The sequence below is a fragment of the Lampetra fluviatilis genome, chromosome 5, assembly GCF_964198595.1.
Source record: "Lampetra fluviatilis chromosome 5, kcLamFluv1.1, whole genome shotgun sequence".
NCBI lineage: Eukaryota > Metazoa > Chordata > Hyperoartia > Petromyzontiformes > Petromyzontidae > Lampetra > Lampetra fluviatilis.
The window spans coordinates 15,276,246-15,291,900 of NC_136279.1; the positions used below are offsets into that span (position 1 = coordinate 15,276,246).

A 15,655-nucleotide genomic window follows, 5' to 3' on the forward strand; every position below is an offset into this window, starting at 1 on the left:
CAACGCAAGCAGCTGTCCTCAGGTGAAGACCAGGTCTGTCGGGGAGACAGCGTCTGATGGATAGATGTCTCCCCGACAGACCTGGTCTTCACCTGAGGACGGCTGCTTGCGTTGTGGCCGAAACGTCGTGAGAATTATTTTATTATGTTTTATTTTTATTATTGTATTACTTCCCTTCTACGTGACTTTACCGAAAGAACCAAGAAGATTAACGTTTTATGTATTGTACGTGGAGAGACAGATGTGAAGGAGACGTATGGCATGCTCCTGCGGAGGGATTCGAAGCGCTTTGCGCCTCGCCTGTCGCCCCAACTGATACCCCCCCCCCAACATCTGCAGATACTACTACTGACTATTGCATATAGGATGTGTAGGCATATATTCCGACGAAAGAAATTTCTTTTTTAGGAGTGGGGGGGGGGGTTGTGAAATTTTTGGGGGGACGGGGGTCGACAATTTGTGGTAACCTGTTGGATCTATCCACCTGTTGGTTCAACATTTTTTTTGGGGGGGGACACTTTTTGATGCAGGCCTTCTGAAAATCTCTTATAATTTAGTTGATGGACAAATGGAAAACCCGAACGCCGGGCTTTTATAATAGATATAATCTTCACAACGACCCGCATGATTGAGTTATGTATTGTACAATGTTGCGTCTAACTAGAACCCATATCTTAAAAGATAGGGTCACTGCTGCCTGTACCATCTGGTAGTTCACCATCATTGATTCGAGCAAACCGAACTCTGCTGGTGAGATACTGTGTGGACAACAGGACAGAGTTTGCTTGTACTGAATCATTGCTGCTCAAGTTGTGCACTCCCAAAAGGCCGTGGGGCCGATGCGTTGTGTCAAATAAAGCCTTTGTTTTTACGTGAAGGGACATGTGTGAAGATGTATTGTCTAGTTATGCTTTTCACCACCTAGCAACCATCACAGACTGCACAGAACTTCGTGGGCAACACGGTCCTTACACTCGTGGTGACTGGAAAATGCTTTTTATTTTCGGAACCCATTTGCAAACTACAACTCGAGTCTTTATTACACGTCGGATAATGGTAAAAAAAAACTCCGCACATATGTCAATAACATTGCCTTGAAATTATATACAGGACATACATATAATAGGTGATCCATACTCTTTGGTTCTTTCGGTAAAGTCACGTAGGTAGAAAAATAAAATAAAACAAAAACTAAGTGATATATTAGTGATATATTATTTTTTGTTTTATTTTATTTTTCTACCTACGTGACTTTACCGAAAAACCCAAAGAGCATGGATTCCTGCAGTCACGAAATCTTCAAATCAAGATAATAGGTGATGCTTTGGGAAATGCCCTTCCTTCACAGCACGTGGTCTGCTTGGTTAGCTTACCGGGCACCCCGTAATCACCATTTACCACAATGAGCACCGCTCTCAATGCAAGTAGTCAAATGCCACGGTGTATTTAACGATACTGATGACAATTGGCGCCTAGAAATCTAATCCACTTTCAACGATAATTTTCAAAGAAGACAGTTTATCTGCGCATAACCTCTGTGCTCTCAACGCAGATTGTTCTTAGAGTTGTTTTGCCTTATTGCATCCTTCATTCTGTTAAGACAGAAGTCGAAAATCACTCTTTCTGGGACGTAGAGAGGAAAATGCCCTTCCGATTGTCACACACGCAGCTGATTCAACTTATTCTGGGAGCTTGACAATAATGGCTCTCTTGTATGCCTGTTGAACTTATTTCGCACCGTATGTAGTCAATCGTGCAAATCGAAGTTGCGGGGGAAGGACAACATTTAAATACAAATAGCAGTTCTAAAGAAATTAGATTCCAATCTAGATCTTGGGCAGTGGTGGCTATGTACGTCTGCAGTAACCAGCACTGTGGAGGTGAGGGTTGGTAGATCGTGCAAATGTCTCTAAACTCTCTTCCCCTGGGCATGGGAACACCATACCATGGCTTGTCAGTATGCGGTACAGAAAATGTGTACTCCACCTGTTCCATCTGTACGGGATAGAATGTTTCCTCCTCGAACTTTTCTCCGGGTGCTTTATTTTCATCCCTCATGTACACATTGACTGGCCGATAACAACTTGATTTTACAGGACGACAGAGTTTGGTCGGGAAATTTGCAGTGGCTCACCACCTGACTGGCTTTCTTGTCCATGGTTCCTCGCGCACTTTGTGAGTCGTTCTCTCGTTAAAGTGAACGAATACTGCGCGCAGAGTTACAAGCTGAAATGATCACATTTCGGTAGCTTTTGTGTTTCAAGAATACACGTTTAATTGCATGCTCCTTTCTTCTGCAAACACCACTTGCAAGATCAGACTCAGAATCTTTATTTAGACTGGAGAAATCCGACGAGCTATGAAGCTCTTTATAAACACAGATGTCCAGGTGTGAAGGCATCGGCCACACTGTCTGAGTCGCGTGGGACGATTGACCACGCTGGTCAGTGCGGGTTGATGAAGGTGACCGGTTTAGATATCAATCGCCACTGACGATAGGCGTGACTGGCAATTCAACTCATGTCTCTGGGCTCGTAATATAGCAGCGGATACAACACAACTATCCACAACATTATTGGAAACTGTTTTAAACTACTGTACTTTACATTTTAGTCAACTCTGCAATTGCCTGTTACAGCACTACCATCTACACACACAACGGTTGGCTTGTTTTGGATGTTTACGACTGACATCTAAATGTCAATTACTGCAATGGCTATGCCACCTCGTGGAAATAAGAGGTCAGTATCTAGATTCTAGAAGCTACGCTAAATTATCTTCTGCGACTGTTCTTCTTCCGTTGTTCCTCAATCATCCGTTGTTGTGATGATTGTATCGTCAGTAAATTTGAGATGGTTAACAGTTTCTCAATTTAGGTTGATCGTTTTTATTTTTAACCAATTCAGTTTTTGGAAAATATCTTCCAATGTCACAGCTTTGGTGAGATCTCGATTCCTCGTTTGTCACTTACTGCAATGCGGTTTCATTGTGAATATAAAGATGTCTCTATACGGTTTACAATATATAATCATGGAGCTTACTTTATGGTATTAAAACATTTTTGTTAGCTCCTCGTCCAGTTACTGCTGCTGGATAACAGTCTCCCATGCTGTATGGGTCGTAGGGGTTGTTTGATCACGTCGATCAGCTGGGTCAAGATCGCCCTCTGCGGAGGAGGCTCGCGAAAGTCGCTCCTGGACAGTTGGAGGCTGCCACCTACAGCGGAGAGTGGAGGAGCGACGCTCACAACAACGAGCAGAGCGCCAGGCAGCTACAACACAATTTGGCACAGGTAGTGCATCTGTCGTCTTAGTCGTCAACTCATGGCACCTGGGTTCGTCCCGAGACCTGCAAGCGAGCCTTTGATACTCCACGAGGCCTCAGGGTGCACCTAGTCTGGCACAAGCGCCGTGGTGGCGTTACCGCCACTTAGTGGCAAACGGCGGTTGTCATCATATTTCACTACGCTGGTCCAATGCAAGTTGGTGAAAAATGGGAACCCCGGGACTGGTTTAAGATGTCTCGCCATCGATATGGACCATAGCAGGCGATCAAATTGCAGGTCGTTGGATTCGTAACGCAGTGCACAAACCGTTCCACCATTACTCCCACCACAAAACTGCAATATAAACACAAAACTCCTGACACTTGTCACATTTTCTTAGGTTTTTTCGGTAAAGTCACGTAGGTAAAAAATATATAATAAAAGAAAAAATTAATGAAAATAACTCAATTAAATCACGACGTTTCTTAAATAAGATCTTGTCTCTTGGATTTATCTTCATTGATACAGTAAATTTAGCTGTGACGGTCCCACCTGAAGGCGGAGACTTTTGCCTCCGAAACGTCGTTATTTAATCGAGTTATTTTCATTCATTATTATTTTATTATCATTTTTACCTACGTGACTTTACCGAAAAAACCTAAGAGTATGAATCCTTGCAGTCACGAAAGCTTCAAATCTAGAACTTGTAACATTTCATAAATAAGGGGCATTTATATAATTGGTTAAAGTCTTATTTTGAAAACTTTGTGGAGGCTTTTGTGCACAATTGTATTGTATGTTTAACTCCGGATTTGCCAATAAGATTCAAGCCTTATCTATTTAAAAGGCTGGGACATTCACTGCCTAGCGTAGGTGCCGTGGGGTTTATATCCTTTAGACAGTATTAATAGTTCAGTATTTTTTTGATTCGGCCAGAAATCTAATATCACCAGAAGAGCCACGTTTTATACTTCTAGATAGGCACCAATTAATATCGTAAAACTCTCAAATGCCAAGTCCATCTAAAACGGTAAGTACGCTGAATGTGCACGAACATAAATCTACTTAATCTGTGCAAAGAACCATAGACTTGTACCTACACAAGCCCGCACGGTTTGTTGACGTGTACTGCCCTGCCCCCTAACCGCCACGTGCCCACATTTCTCCCAAAAGCTATTTGTTACACACGCCTGAGTTAAAAAACTAGGACCGTTCAACGATTACCAGTTCCGAAAATGAGTATGCTAATCGTTTCTAGAGGAAGTTTAGTAATGAAATCACGGATTCCACACGCTAACGTACAAACGACACAGCGATCCGAGTTGTATATTTGGAGTTGGCAATGTCTCTCCCCGTGTTCGCGTGGATTTTTCTTTAGGTCCTCCCGGTTTTTCCCTCCACATTTAGAATCAACATGCGTTCAAGAGTAATTGGCCGATATAAATGGCCACATAACAGCCACTTCGTTGAGTTATCGTTAGTGATAGCCAGGTCGTTGCTGAAAAGAGCTACATAGCTCAGTGGGCCTTACCTGGTAACAAAAATAGGCTACATTTGCCCTCCGTTTCTCATTTTAAAAGGTAAAGGTGCAACTCTGCAATTGCTTGCTCATGCCACTGCTGGTGGAAGGGCCTCCACGGAAGGAAGCTTCGTAATATCAACTCTTTCATGCGGACCAGACATCTTGAGAGGTTGGCACGCCCACACATTACCCTACACCACTCCGATGATCCTACTGCAAGCGACTGCTCGGGCAGGCAATCACTTACTTTGCTAATAATAATACCAATTTCCACAATGCACGAATGGACACGGAAAGGCGCAACCTATGGAAGTCTTTGGAACAGCTGCTTAAAATACTTCTCTAAATAGTAGCGATGTTCAATAGCCCGCCGCTCAATGCAATTTACCCACGCTCTGCAAATAAACTTCATGCTACAAGATATTACACAATGCCTCGACCAATTTCCAAACCCCAATTAATGCAACGTTAGATCGATCAAAAGGTTTCATTTTACAACACATTTGCAATGTTAAAGTGTGCATGGCCTTTTAAAGAAAACATTAATCCTACAATCTTATAGCACATTGCCTTGGACCAATATACATAGAAATTGTAATTGCAGTCTTTCAAACGGACGTCTTTCCGTAAAAAAAGTTTTCATACTGAAGAATTCACATCTTACCTCAGAACGAATATCTATACAAATTTAAGTAATTCTAGATTGAAAACTCATTTCGTTAGAACTGCTTTGCTGGCAACTCCGATTAGCACGGTCGGCTACGCACGGTGCAAATCAAGTTCAGAACACATACAATGACTCTAATTAAGAGGTTACGATTCAACCATATTTAAGAATTTTTAAGTAAAGAGGCGACATTTTTTATTCTAAGTTAACTAAGCCAATTGACGTAACTTTTAAGATATCACTCTGGCTACCTGAATTTAACATACAATTTGCTAAGACACAAAACAGGAGATAAAATTTAGTTTTTAGATCAATTTAGTTAACTTGTAATTTACCAGAAACACGTCTTTTATCGAAGTTTAATTATATTGCAGACATCAGCCGACTCGGCCTGGAATCCTACAATTGGGAAAATAATGCTCAACATCGTTATTGTGCCAAAGTCAAAACACCGTATATAAATAAAAGTACAACTTGAGTTCTATTTCATCCACCACTTTAGAAAATGACAACTGTACAACCAAAACTTAATCATCCAAGATAGCGGTGACTTTGTGTGAAAAATTACTTAAGCAAATATGCACTTTAATGTGGTTTTAAAAGATTCAAATTAACACGTGGCAATTACAAACATTAGACCTCGACTTTACACAAAATGTACAATATCACAGAAGAAATTTCAGACAAAACTGTACACACATTTACGGATGTACTGACATAAGTTTTAAAATATAAAAGCAACATTCTATACTGATCTTTCCAGGAGTACAGTATGCAATTTCGAGCCATGCCGTGAGACCGAAATTAAAACAAGGTAAATTTCAATTTCAGTGCGTGAAATGCTCCGTTAAAAACCCTCAACAGCTGTACGCTACTTAACATTGTCATTTTATTTTCCAATCAAATTTTTTAATGCGCAAATAACCGGTGCAAAGCTCTGCATTGCGTGAAATATATTTTGTGGATGTGGTACTTGTAATATTGATTGAGAGCATCAATGTTAAGAGAAATGTCAGTGGTTTTGGAAAATATGTAATGTATTATTTCACTGAACAGAGTACTCTTCCCCTTCCACTTGCTATAACGACGAGTCGATGATTAATAAACCAGTACTCCAGTTGACAATTGTTAATCAATGTCAAGCTATACATGTACATCACAACAGCAAAATTAGTGATATTTGACCAATACATCTCTAGAAGGGATATATGTACCACATCCAACACAAAATATGCACCCTTGTTCATTAGTCAAATATTAACATGTAAACATGAGCAAATCATTTAAACAAATGAAAGCATGGCATTAAAGCCATATTGTCATTTTACAACCTACTTCATAAAAAACAATTATTTAATGATTAGAAAGCCTACAATTTCATTTTAAGGGAGTTTATGGATTTACATTTTACAGCTCATTACAATTCCGTTCAACATTAATTATAATCAGCGATTTAATTAAAAATTAAAAGTCGGAAGAAAAATTACAAAACCGACATGTACTTTTGGTCAGAGATTACATAAAAACTTAATTCTTGTTGCCACACCACTGTTAGATACCTGCTCAGAAAAGTCATTTTTTTACGCAATTTAATTCAATTGTTTAATTATTCCGTTCAGTGCAGAATTTATCTTGATTACCTGATTATTTTACGAATAGGGAACATACAAATAGGTTTTCAGATGCATGCATTTGGTTTCATAAATTTCACTGAGGTGTTTCAAAACTAATAAAAAGGTCTTCAAATGTAGGGGCTACAACGGACTGGTGTCTTTCAAATGTTTTTTTTTATATTTGAACAACACAGTATTGTTTGAACATGCCCTTACATCATAATCGTAATTATAATCCAAGACCATCCTCTGGTCCTCGCGACACACTTTCTGACCGCGATACAGACAATGAAGGAACAATGGTGGTACACGCAAGAGATGTTTTGTCTTCAGTGGTAAAGAGAGCAAAAAAACGAAGTTCCATACTGTATAAAGATGTTCACATACACACACCAAACAAAGCTGGAAGGTGCATGCTAGAGTCTTTTAAGCGCTCTCTTTTTGTCCGTTTTCTTCTTGGCAGCAAGTTTTTTGTCCTTGTCGGCAGCATGCTTCTTGGCAGAGGGACCATCGGCAGCAGGGCCCGCATTTGTGGGTGCAGCATTGGCTGGCAGGGCATGGATCTCGGTCAGCAGCTTGGCATGGGCGGCGTAGTCCTCATAGGCCTCCAGTAACAGGCGGCCAGCCTCTTCATTCAGCGCAGACTCGGGGTTTGGATGAATCAGCAGGCACTTCACCGTCTTCATTCAAAGAAAAAAGGATCAATTATCAACAGTTTAAAGATGCATTGAAAACCTTCCATTAACAAGGTACTGACAACATTCAGTGAGTGACAAATACAATAAACTAAATACATCATTATTCTATACCAGTGGCATGACAGGAGTGCATTTTATTTTTTCATAAGCTTTACATTGTCAATAACATATCATAAAAGGTTAAAATAAGCACCACACCATTGTTCATTTTCTATCCACTGCCAGAGCAGGATTCCACAGGTTGTTACATCCTTCAAGGTCCTAGGATGCTACAATGCATCTTCCTCCCTGGGTGCGACCTGATCTCATCACTCCATCTTCAGTGGTCATCCTCCATCCTCTAGGTTGTGGCTGCCATTGTGACCAGTCTCAGCCACATGCCATCATCCCTTATAGCCATGTGCCCACCCAAGCCCATTTTTCTAAAATGAAATGTGATATCTCCGATTTACATTCTGGTCCATGTGTTCTCTATGTCCCTCAAAGTAGATTCCTGCATGCATTTCTCTATTCTTCTTTGCATATTTTTTTTCTTTCTCAAATTTATTTGCCATGGCAGTTAATATGTACTGATTGAACGCTGTACTCTTTTAGTAAAATATGTACGTTGCTGCTCACTTGCCTCTTCAGTTCATCACTTTGATCACACACATGCCAAATTATTAATCATGTTGCAATGTAACTCACCAACAGGACATGGCGGATGCCCAGCTCAGCCTTCCAGTCCTTCTTGAGCACATTGACGCAGATCTCCCCACTGCTGCTCACGTTGGGGTGGAAAATCTTGGTGAGAAAGTAAGCTTTAGGTGGCGATGCCGGGAAGTCCTTACCCAGCACCAGCTTCATGCGGAAGATGCCACCTGCATATGGAGTGCCCTCTGAGAGTAGAGTAGCACATTTCATCAATGGGGAAAAAAATCCAGAATATTAACCTAACAAACCTTAATTTTCATAAATTATCATCAAAACGACTATAGTAATGATTAGTGATTTTAAAAATACAATTTAACCTAATATACATACCGAATATTAAAATCGTCATACGTATTTTGCCATAATAAAAATTAAACATTCAAAGTGCGTTCAAAATACAACAAAACAGCTCGAAATTGATACATGTCATTTACGCCTAATATTTACAGTACCTATTCAGAAAAAAATACTTTAAAAGTCTGGCAAGCCAAACAAAGGGATGAGCCCTAGTCTGGATAGTTGAAAATTGTCTCACTGCAATTTGCACTGAAAGTCAATGTAACAAAAAAATCTGCAAATCATTTAATTTCCAGCACAACAAAGTATTCTTTTAAACCAATGAATTCCCAAAAAATGCAAACATAAAATGTTCACAATGATGAAAACGTATCATGAAAATCACCATCTCTCATTTCCATAAAGTATAATTATGCGTTGCTAACAGAACTGAGCATTTATAGGAACCAAACAAAGTTTGTTCCAGTTAATTGACCCATGTGCGAACAAGTCTGCTTATTAAATTAATATCGGTTTGAAAATAAGATGGGGAAAAAAATCGCAACCAGGATAACAAAAATATTATTTCTTTTACGATTGCATTAATTCATAGCCTTAATCACTGCCACTTAGGATGCTGTGAACACAAAAAAACTGCTCAATCATAGACAGCTCAAAATGAACCCTGCAAAACTAAAGGACTAGAGTAGTGGACTGATATCTGCCGGTTGTTACACAGAAATTATTGTTTTGGAAATTGGAAAGCTACTCAACTTCTATAAAAAAATTATGTTGAGTGTTCTAATTAGATGAAATCCATTGCTTGTCAAAATAGTCACAGCAGTGAGTATTTCATATGCATCCTGTCTGATGAAGAGGAAGTCTATACCTGGACCCTCTATTGTAGCCTGCACATCTGTGATGTCATCCTCATTTAGGTAGACTTTGATGCCCTCTGGAGGCTCTCGTGCCAGCTCCGTCACCTCCTTCCACACTTGCCGAATAACGTGTGGAGGCAGATTTTCCACATTGGACACCTGGAAACAAGCGAAATACATAACAGTATGTTTTATGTTATACTTTTGTTAAGGTGCATTTCTTGCAATTTTTTAAAGGATTTTACTTTTATTGTTGGTGAATGGTTTACGCAATGGAAGCATCCGAGATCCTGAGCTATATCATCAATTAAATACAATGTAATTAATCTGTGGAACTACCAACAAATGGCAATAAAATGTATCTAACAAAAGCTAAAAACAACTTATGACTGTATATGAAAAGAATGCAGGTCTATACAATTAAATAACCTTTTGGTGCAATTGAGAAATTATGCTGGCACAAAATTAAGCTCACGCTTAACAACATTGCCCAAGGCCAAGTGACATCACATCACCCAATCAATCATGATTTGTATTTGCTGTAGCGCCCTTTACACTGGAGCGCCACGTCGTTCTTTACATCACATCTCAAATATTTCGAAGGGCAGCCCCAGTGGCTGCTATCCCTGTCGGCACAAGGTGACTTGGCACCTGGCCTGCATATGGGCATTAGTCTGCCGATAGTGGTGACGATAGCTCCGTGGAATCCCAATTGAGGAATTTTCAGGTAATTTTCCAATTTGAGTTGTGCTTGTTAACATTTTTAATCAATAATTCTGGTTTTCTAGTTAGAGCATGATGCATGTAATATTCAGTTTTATTTCATGGGTTTTATTCTTCATTAGTTATTGCTTCCACTTAGAAATCCTGTATTTTAGATTGACACCTACCGCAATGTCATACGCAAGTCAATCCGATATTACTCGTGCACATACGCTGTGCTCTGATAGTCCATCTCATATTTGTACCTTGTGTGGCTTTTAACTCAGGAAATCATCTCAGCCTGGTCACCAATGATGCAGAGAAAACGCCATCATGTTAAATTTGGTTCTGCACACAGTTTGGATGCATTTCAGCTCGAAGAAAACATAGCATCAGATATGTTAACTCCCTTGCCTGATATGCAGGAGGTTGTGGATTCAAACCCAACCCTCATGTCGGTATATTTGGCGTTTGCATGTTCTCCCCATGGTCGCGTGGCTATTTTCTTCGGATTCTTCGGTTTTTCCATTCACATTTAGAAACAAGCGTTTTAGACTATTTGGCTGCTATAAATGTCCACATGAGCCACTTCGCTGAGCTTTCAGTTGTGGCCAGGTCGCTTCTGAAAAAGAGCTATATAACTCAGTGGGCCTTACCTGGTAAAATAAAAAAAAGTGTAGTTGTTTTAGTTTATATATTGGTGTCACTGCCATACAAACGAGCGGCCAATAAAATGCTGCCCCCTGCTGTATGCACCAGAGGTTACAGGTGACCCCCGACTTATGACGGCTCGATTTGCGATCCCCCACTTTTACGACCTTTCTTGTAGTAAGACCCACACAAAACTCGTATCTACGACCGCCTAACGACTGCTCCCGACGCCGAGTCATGCACAGACTCGTCGCCTGATGGCGCTGCTTTGCTCTTCTGCCGTATGCATATGTACAGTATAGTCTGCAGCTGCGCCTAGAGTGAACGCATCTCTTTCACAACGGTATTAACTTTTTTGTCAAATTTCTTCAAATTTTTTAAATATATTCGCCTTTCACTACGACTAAGAGGAAATATGATGCATATACAGAAAAGACTTACAAATTTTCAAATGTGTTTGTTTTTACCGAGTAAATATTTCTAAAAGTTAAGTTACAATAAATGTTTGTTAAGGTTTTCATTTATTTTCGTGGTACATGTTTGTATTGCTATGGTATGTACAGTAATGGGTTTCCAGGAACGGAACCCCCTTGTATAACATTGCGCCAATTGGAAATGAGGGTTCGGCTTATGACGGCTCGACTTACGACCGTCGTCCAAAAACCTATGAGGTCGAAGGTGCGGGAGGGGTCACCTGTACTTCCAAGGGATCTTGGAGATAGCTCTGTAGTATCCACTTCCGTTAGCTATTCAATATAGTATCATGACATGACACCAAACATATAATTGCAATAAAACGGGGGGGGGGGGAAACTGCTCTAAAATGAAATAAAATATATTATATAATGAGCTAGTCTTGCAGTTAAGTAGGTCTAAAAGACAACTCTTGCCATGCTCTTTGGTTCTCTCGGTAAAGTCACGTAGATATAAAATAAATGAAATCACGACGTTTCGGGCGCAGCACAAGTGTCCGTCATCAGGTGGGACAACGGTCGTAACTTTACCGAAAGAACCAAAGAGTATGGATCCCTGCAGTCACGAAAACTTCAAATCTAGATTGAACTCTTGCCATGGATTTGTGGACGAAAGAAATGCTCCATAAGGCTTTGCTGAATGGCATAAACTCATTCAATGACCTCACACCTGTTTTAGCTGCTCTAAACTGGAACACTGCCAGGTTAGAATGACACTGCCAATGTAAATGACACCCAATTTAACGGCATCCACCAGACCTCTGCCTCATCAACATGTCAATTTAAAAAGGCTTAAAACACATTTTACTAGTTTAATGGCTGTGTATATGCGTTACGATTTTTTTTGGTACGTTCACAAGACCAAACCGACGAAGTTATTTAACATGTCAAAAGCAGCTTAAGGTTGTTGTTAAAGCTTAAGGGCTGTTGTGAACGACAGGAAAAGGTGAATGAAAGGCAAAAGTTGTTGTCACCAACACTCCGCGGTCCGGATGTGACAATATATACAAACATACTGACCGTTACCAGGCTGCATTTACACTGTTTAAAGACACATTCGTACCATGAAAGAGTTCAGCTTTTAAAAATTGTACGAAGGCATCAGCAGTATCGAGGATACTATCAAGCCTGATTACTTTTCTCAAGTCAATACGAGATCTCTAACTTGTGTATGTTGTCTAACACATGTATTCTTCTGTTTGCGTCTCTGTAATTTCCAAACATCCACCTTATCATGCTTATTTGCACTTTTCAGATGTTTTTTGTCTTTGTCAAGGTCGATGACCGATCCATATCACAGCAGGTTTTATACACCGATGACAAACCTTTTCAATGGTCACATAGATGTGTTGCTTTTAATTTGTTAAGTACATTATTGAGTATGTGCGTCTGTGTAATGCACACCCGCGACACGGTGGCCAAAAAGATATTTGTGACTTTTTTTTTTACAAATAATTTGCAAATAGGAGAGGTTTGCCGTATGACTCCACTTGCCCACGAGGAATTTCTAGGGCCTATATGCGAGTCAAATTTATTTACGCTGTCTTACACTTCCGAATATGAATAAGGGCATCTTAAATTTCCATCACATTATTATCAGGGAACTTTACACAAAACATCCTACCGCGCACTTAATTAGCATGCAATCAGTGTTCAGTCAGTGTTTTGTGGGTTATGTTTCCCCTTAATCTGTTTATATGATAGCCTTTCTAGCTTACCTAGAATTGCAGCGTACCCGAGCCGTCTTCATGAAGTTTTGTGATATCGACTAAAATAGCGAATTTAAAATACATTTTGATTACTTGCAGTGGAAGGAATGGGATTGGTTCATATTGCTAAATGAATGTTCGTATGGTCATTTAAGATAATGTTGACACCATGAGTATACATTTCACGTGACTGTAAAAAAACAATTACATACAACCTACCATTATTTGAAATAGAGTACAATATTTATATTACTGTCATGAATAGGCAATGTTTCTCTGTTAACCTTCATGTCAACGCTCATCAAAGTGACACAGTAATTGCCCAGTGTGTAAATTCCATGTATTTATTATTACTGCACAGACTGTACTACTGGATGGTCTGATTGTTTACGGGGAGGGAAAAAATAACACATTTCTGTCGTTGCTGCCTGCGAGCATGACGAAATGTTTTCAAAAGCAGTCTTTGAAAATAACATTTTCATATGAAGGTAATGTTTTTCGATTTAAAATGCTTAACTATATACATTGTCGTGCGATTTTGCCTCGCTTATTCTATTAATTCACTGTCCTTACCTTTACTGTTCATGTTTATCATTGTTTTCTGCACCAAATTGTTGGACTACTCAATATTTGTGCAATTGACTTTGCACCTCGGCTTTATTTATACCTCCGACCTTTCTCTTAACAGACTGTTATAGGATTATACATCCCATAGAAGCTTTACGAGTATAACTTTCAGGCCTTTGGCAATCCACTGCTTAATGAATCCCTCCTCACGCGGTGATCATATTTGACCACGCTGGTTCCTTCATTACGACCGTCAATGTTACAATTTACAACTATAACACTACATTCCCTACGCCGCATACCTCTGCATTAAAATGTTATAATTTGGTTTGTGAGCGCATGGATGGTTGAGTTACAATTTCCGTCGAGGGTCAAACTCGGGAAATCATCCCTCCGGAGTAGATAAAATTCGCACAATTATGTAGTAAGTCAACAGTGGTTGTCCTTAATGACTTAAGATGAGCAAGCACACGGTCCTATCGGTCGTAAAACACTGCTCTCCTTTACTTTAGCAAACACATTGCCATTTAAATGCATATTGAACTTATTTCGCATCGTACGTAGCCAACCCGTGCTAACCGAAGTTGCCGGTGTTAAATGACGTGTAAATTGTTTATGCCTAACATTATTGACGGCCTTCATCAATCAACTCGTGGATGAAGTCCTCCCAAGCCGTGTCACACGTCCGTGGGGGTATTGTGACCATACTTCACACCACTTGGCTCCGCACGGTTCGCAAATCGCCCACCCACTCAATGCCAACTCGGGGGGCCCCAGTTCCGCGGGGCGCAAAGGCAGCAACGCCAAACACCGCATCACCACTCCAGCACCTCGTCCACGTAGCGCTTTCATTACATCCACGATGTCGTGGAGCTGCACAAACAATCGGTAACACCGAAGGGGCGCAGCAGCGAAATGAACCCGTGTGTGTGTCGCCGCACTGTAAAGCCCCCACTGGGTACAGTCGAGCGGCAAGGCCGCACGCAACAAAAGGAGGACACCACGGTCGGCGCACGGAGAGCCGCACATCCCCACCTCTCAAAAACACCGCACACGGCTCCGACTCGCTCGCTCACAACACCGTACGGTCGCCTTCATAAACCCCCGGCGGACGTCCGCGAGCAAACGACGCTAACGGCGGGCGGAAGAAGCCGGGCAAAGCATCGGCCCCCGTGCCTGGTATCGGCGGCGTCAGCGGCCTGCAAGCACCTCGCGTTTATCCCCCCACGCCGCAGCCGAAACATCGGAGGAAGGAGCAACTGAAGCCTCCTCCTTCGTACAAACATCAACGCCTGCGCACATAAGGCAAAGGAGTAGGGATGGGGGGGGGGCTTACCGAGGACATTCTCGCCGGAGAGATGCCTGCAGCTCTCCTCGCTCTCGGTGCCGTGCGGAGTGAGAGAGAGAGGGGGGAGAGGTGCGGGGGGGGGGCGTGGGGGCAAGGGGGCGTGTCGGGGCGTGTTGGGGGCGGGGCCACGCCGTTCGTCCCGCCCTCGACCAACGGTCGCGCTTTTTACGAACCAGCCAATCAGCGAGCGTCTGACGCTGCCACCGCGCTCTTTGATTGGGTGGGGGTCGGGCCCCTCCCCCTCTCGCAAGGCGTGGCCGCGAGATTCAAATGATTCAGCCGCTTCGGTTTGGGAAGGGGATGGGGGGGTGAGGGGAGGGGCTTTGGGGGGCAGTGTTCGATGCATTGATCAGCTATACTATTATGCAACTGCAACAAATTTTTATGCCCTTTTTAAAAACCGATCAGAATCCACTTGTTTTTAGTTTGAGTCTCATCAGGCCCCATGGTGTTAAGTACTCTCTCCAACCCGCATTAACCGTAAATGTCGCAGATTATCTATATTTCATTTAAGGCCACTTTGTTGTTGATGGGTGTGTTAAGGAAATGTCCTTATTAGAGCAGATATTTGTTTCACTGAAGGTAATCACCGA

General features: G+C 41.4%; 1 protein-coding gene across 1 annotated transcript; it reads right to left on the reverse strand.

The window, feature by feature from the left end:
- Positions 1 to 6,022: 6,022 nt before the first annotated feature.
- On the reverse strand, positions 6,023 to 15,132 carry UBE2S (ubiquitin conjugating enzyme E2 S). Its single transcript, XM_078856208.1, has 4 exons — positions 15,051 to 15,132; positions 9,624 to 9,771; positions 8,453 to 8,643; positions 6,023 to 7,747 (listed from the first exon to the last, which is right to left on the reverse strand). The coding sequence occupies exons 1-4, from the start codon at positions 15,057 to 15,059 to the stop codon at positions 7,484 to 7,486; spliced, it is 612 nt and encodes a 203-aa protein (XP_078712334.1). The 5' UTR covers positions 15,060 to 15,132; the 3' UTR covers positions 6,023 to 7,483.
- Between the last annotated feature and the right edge of the window lie 523 nt (positions 15,133 to 15,655).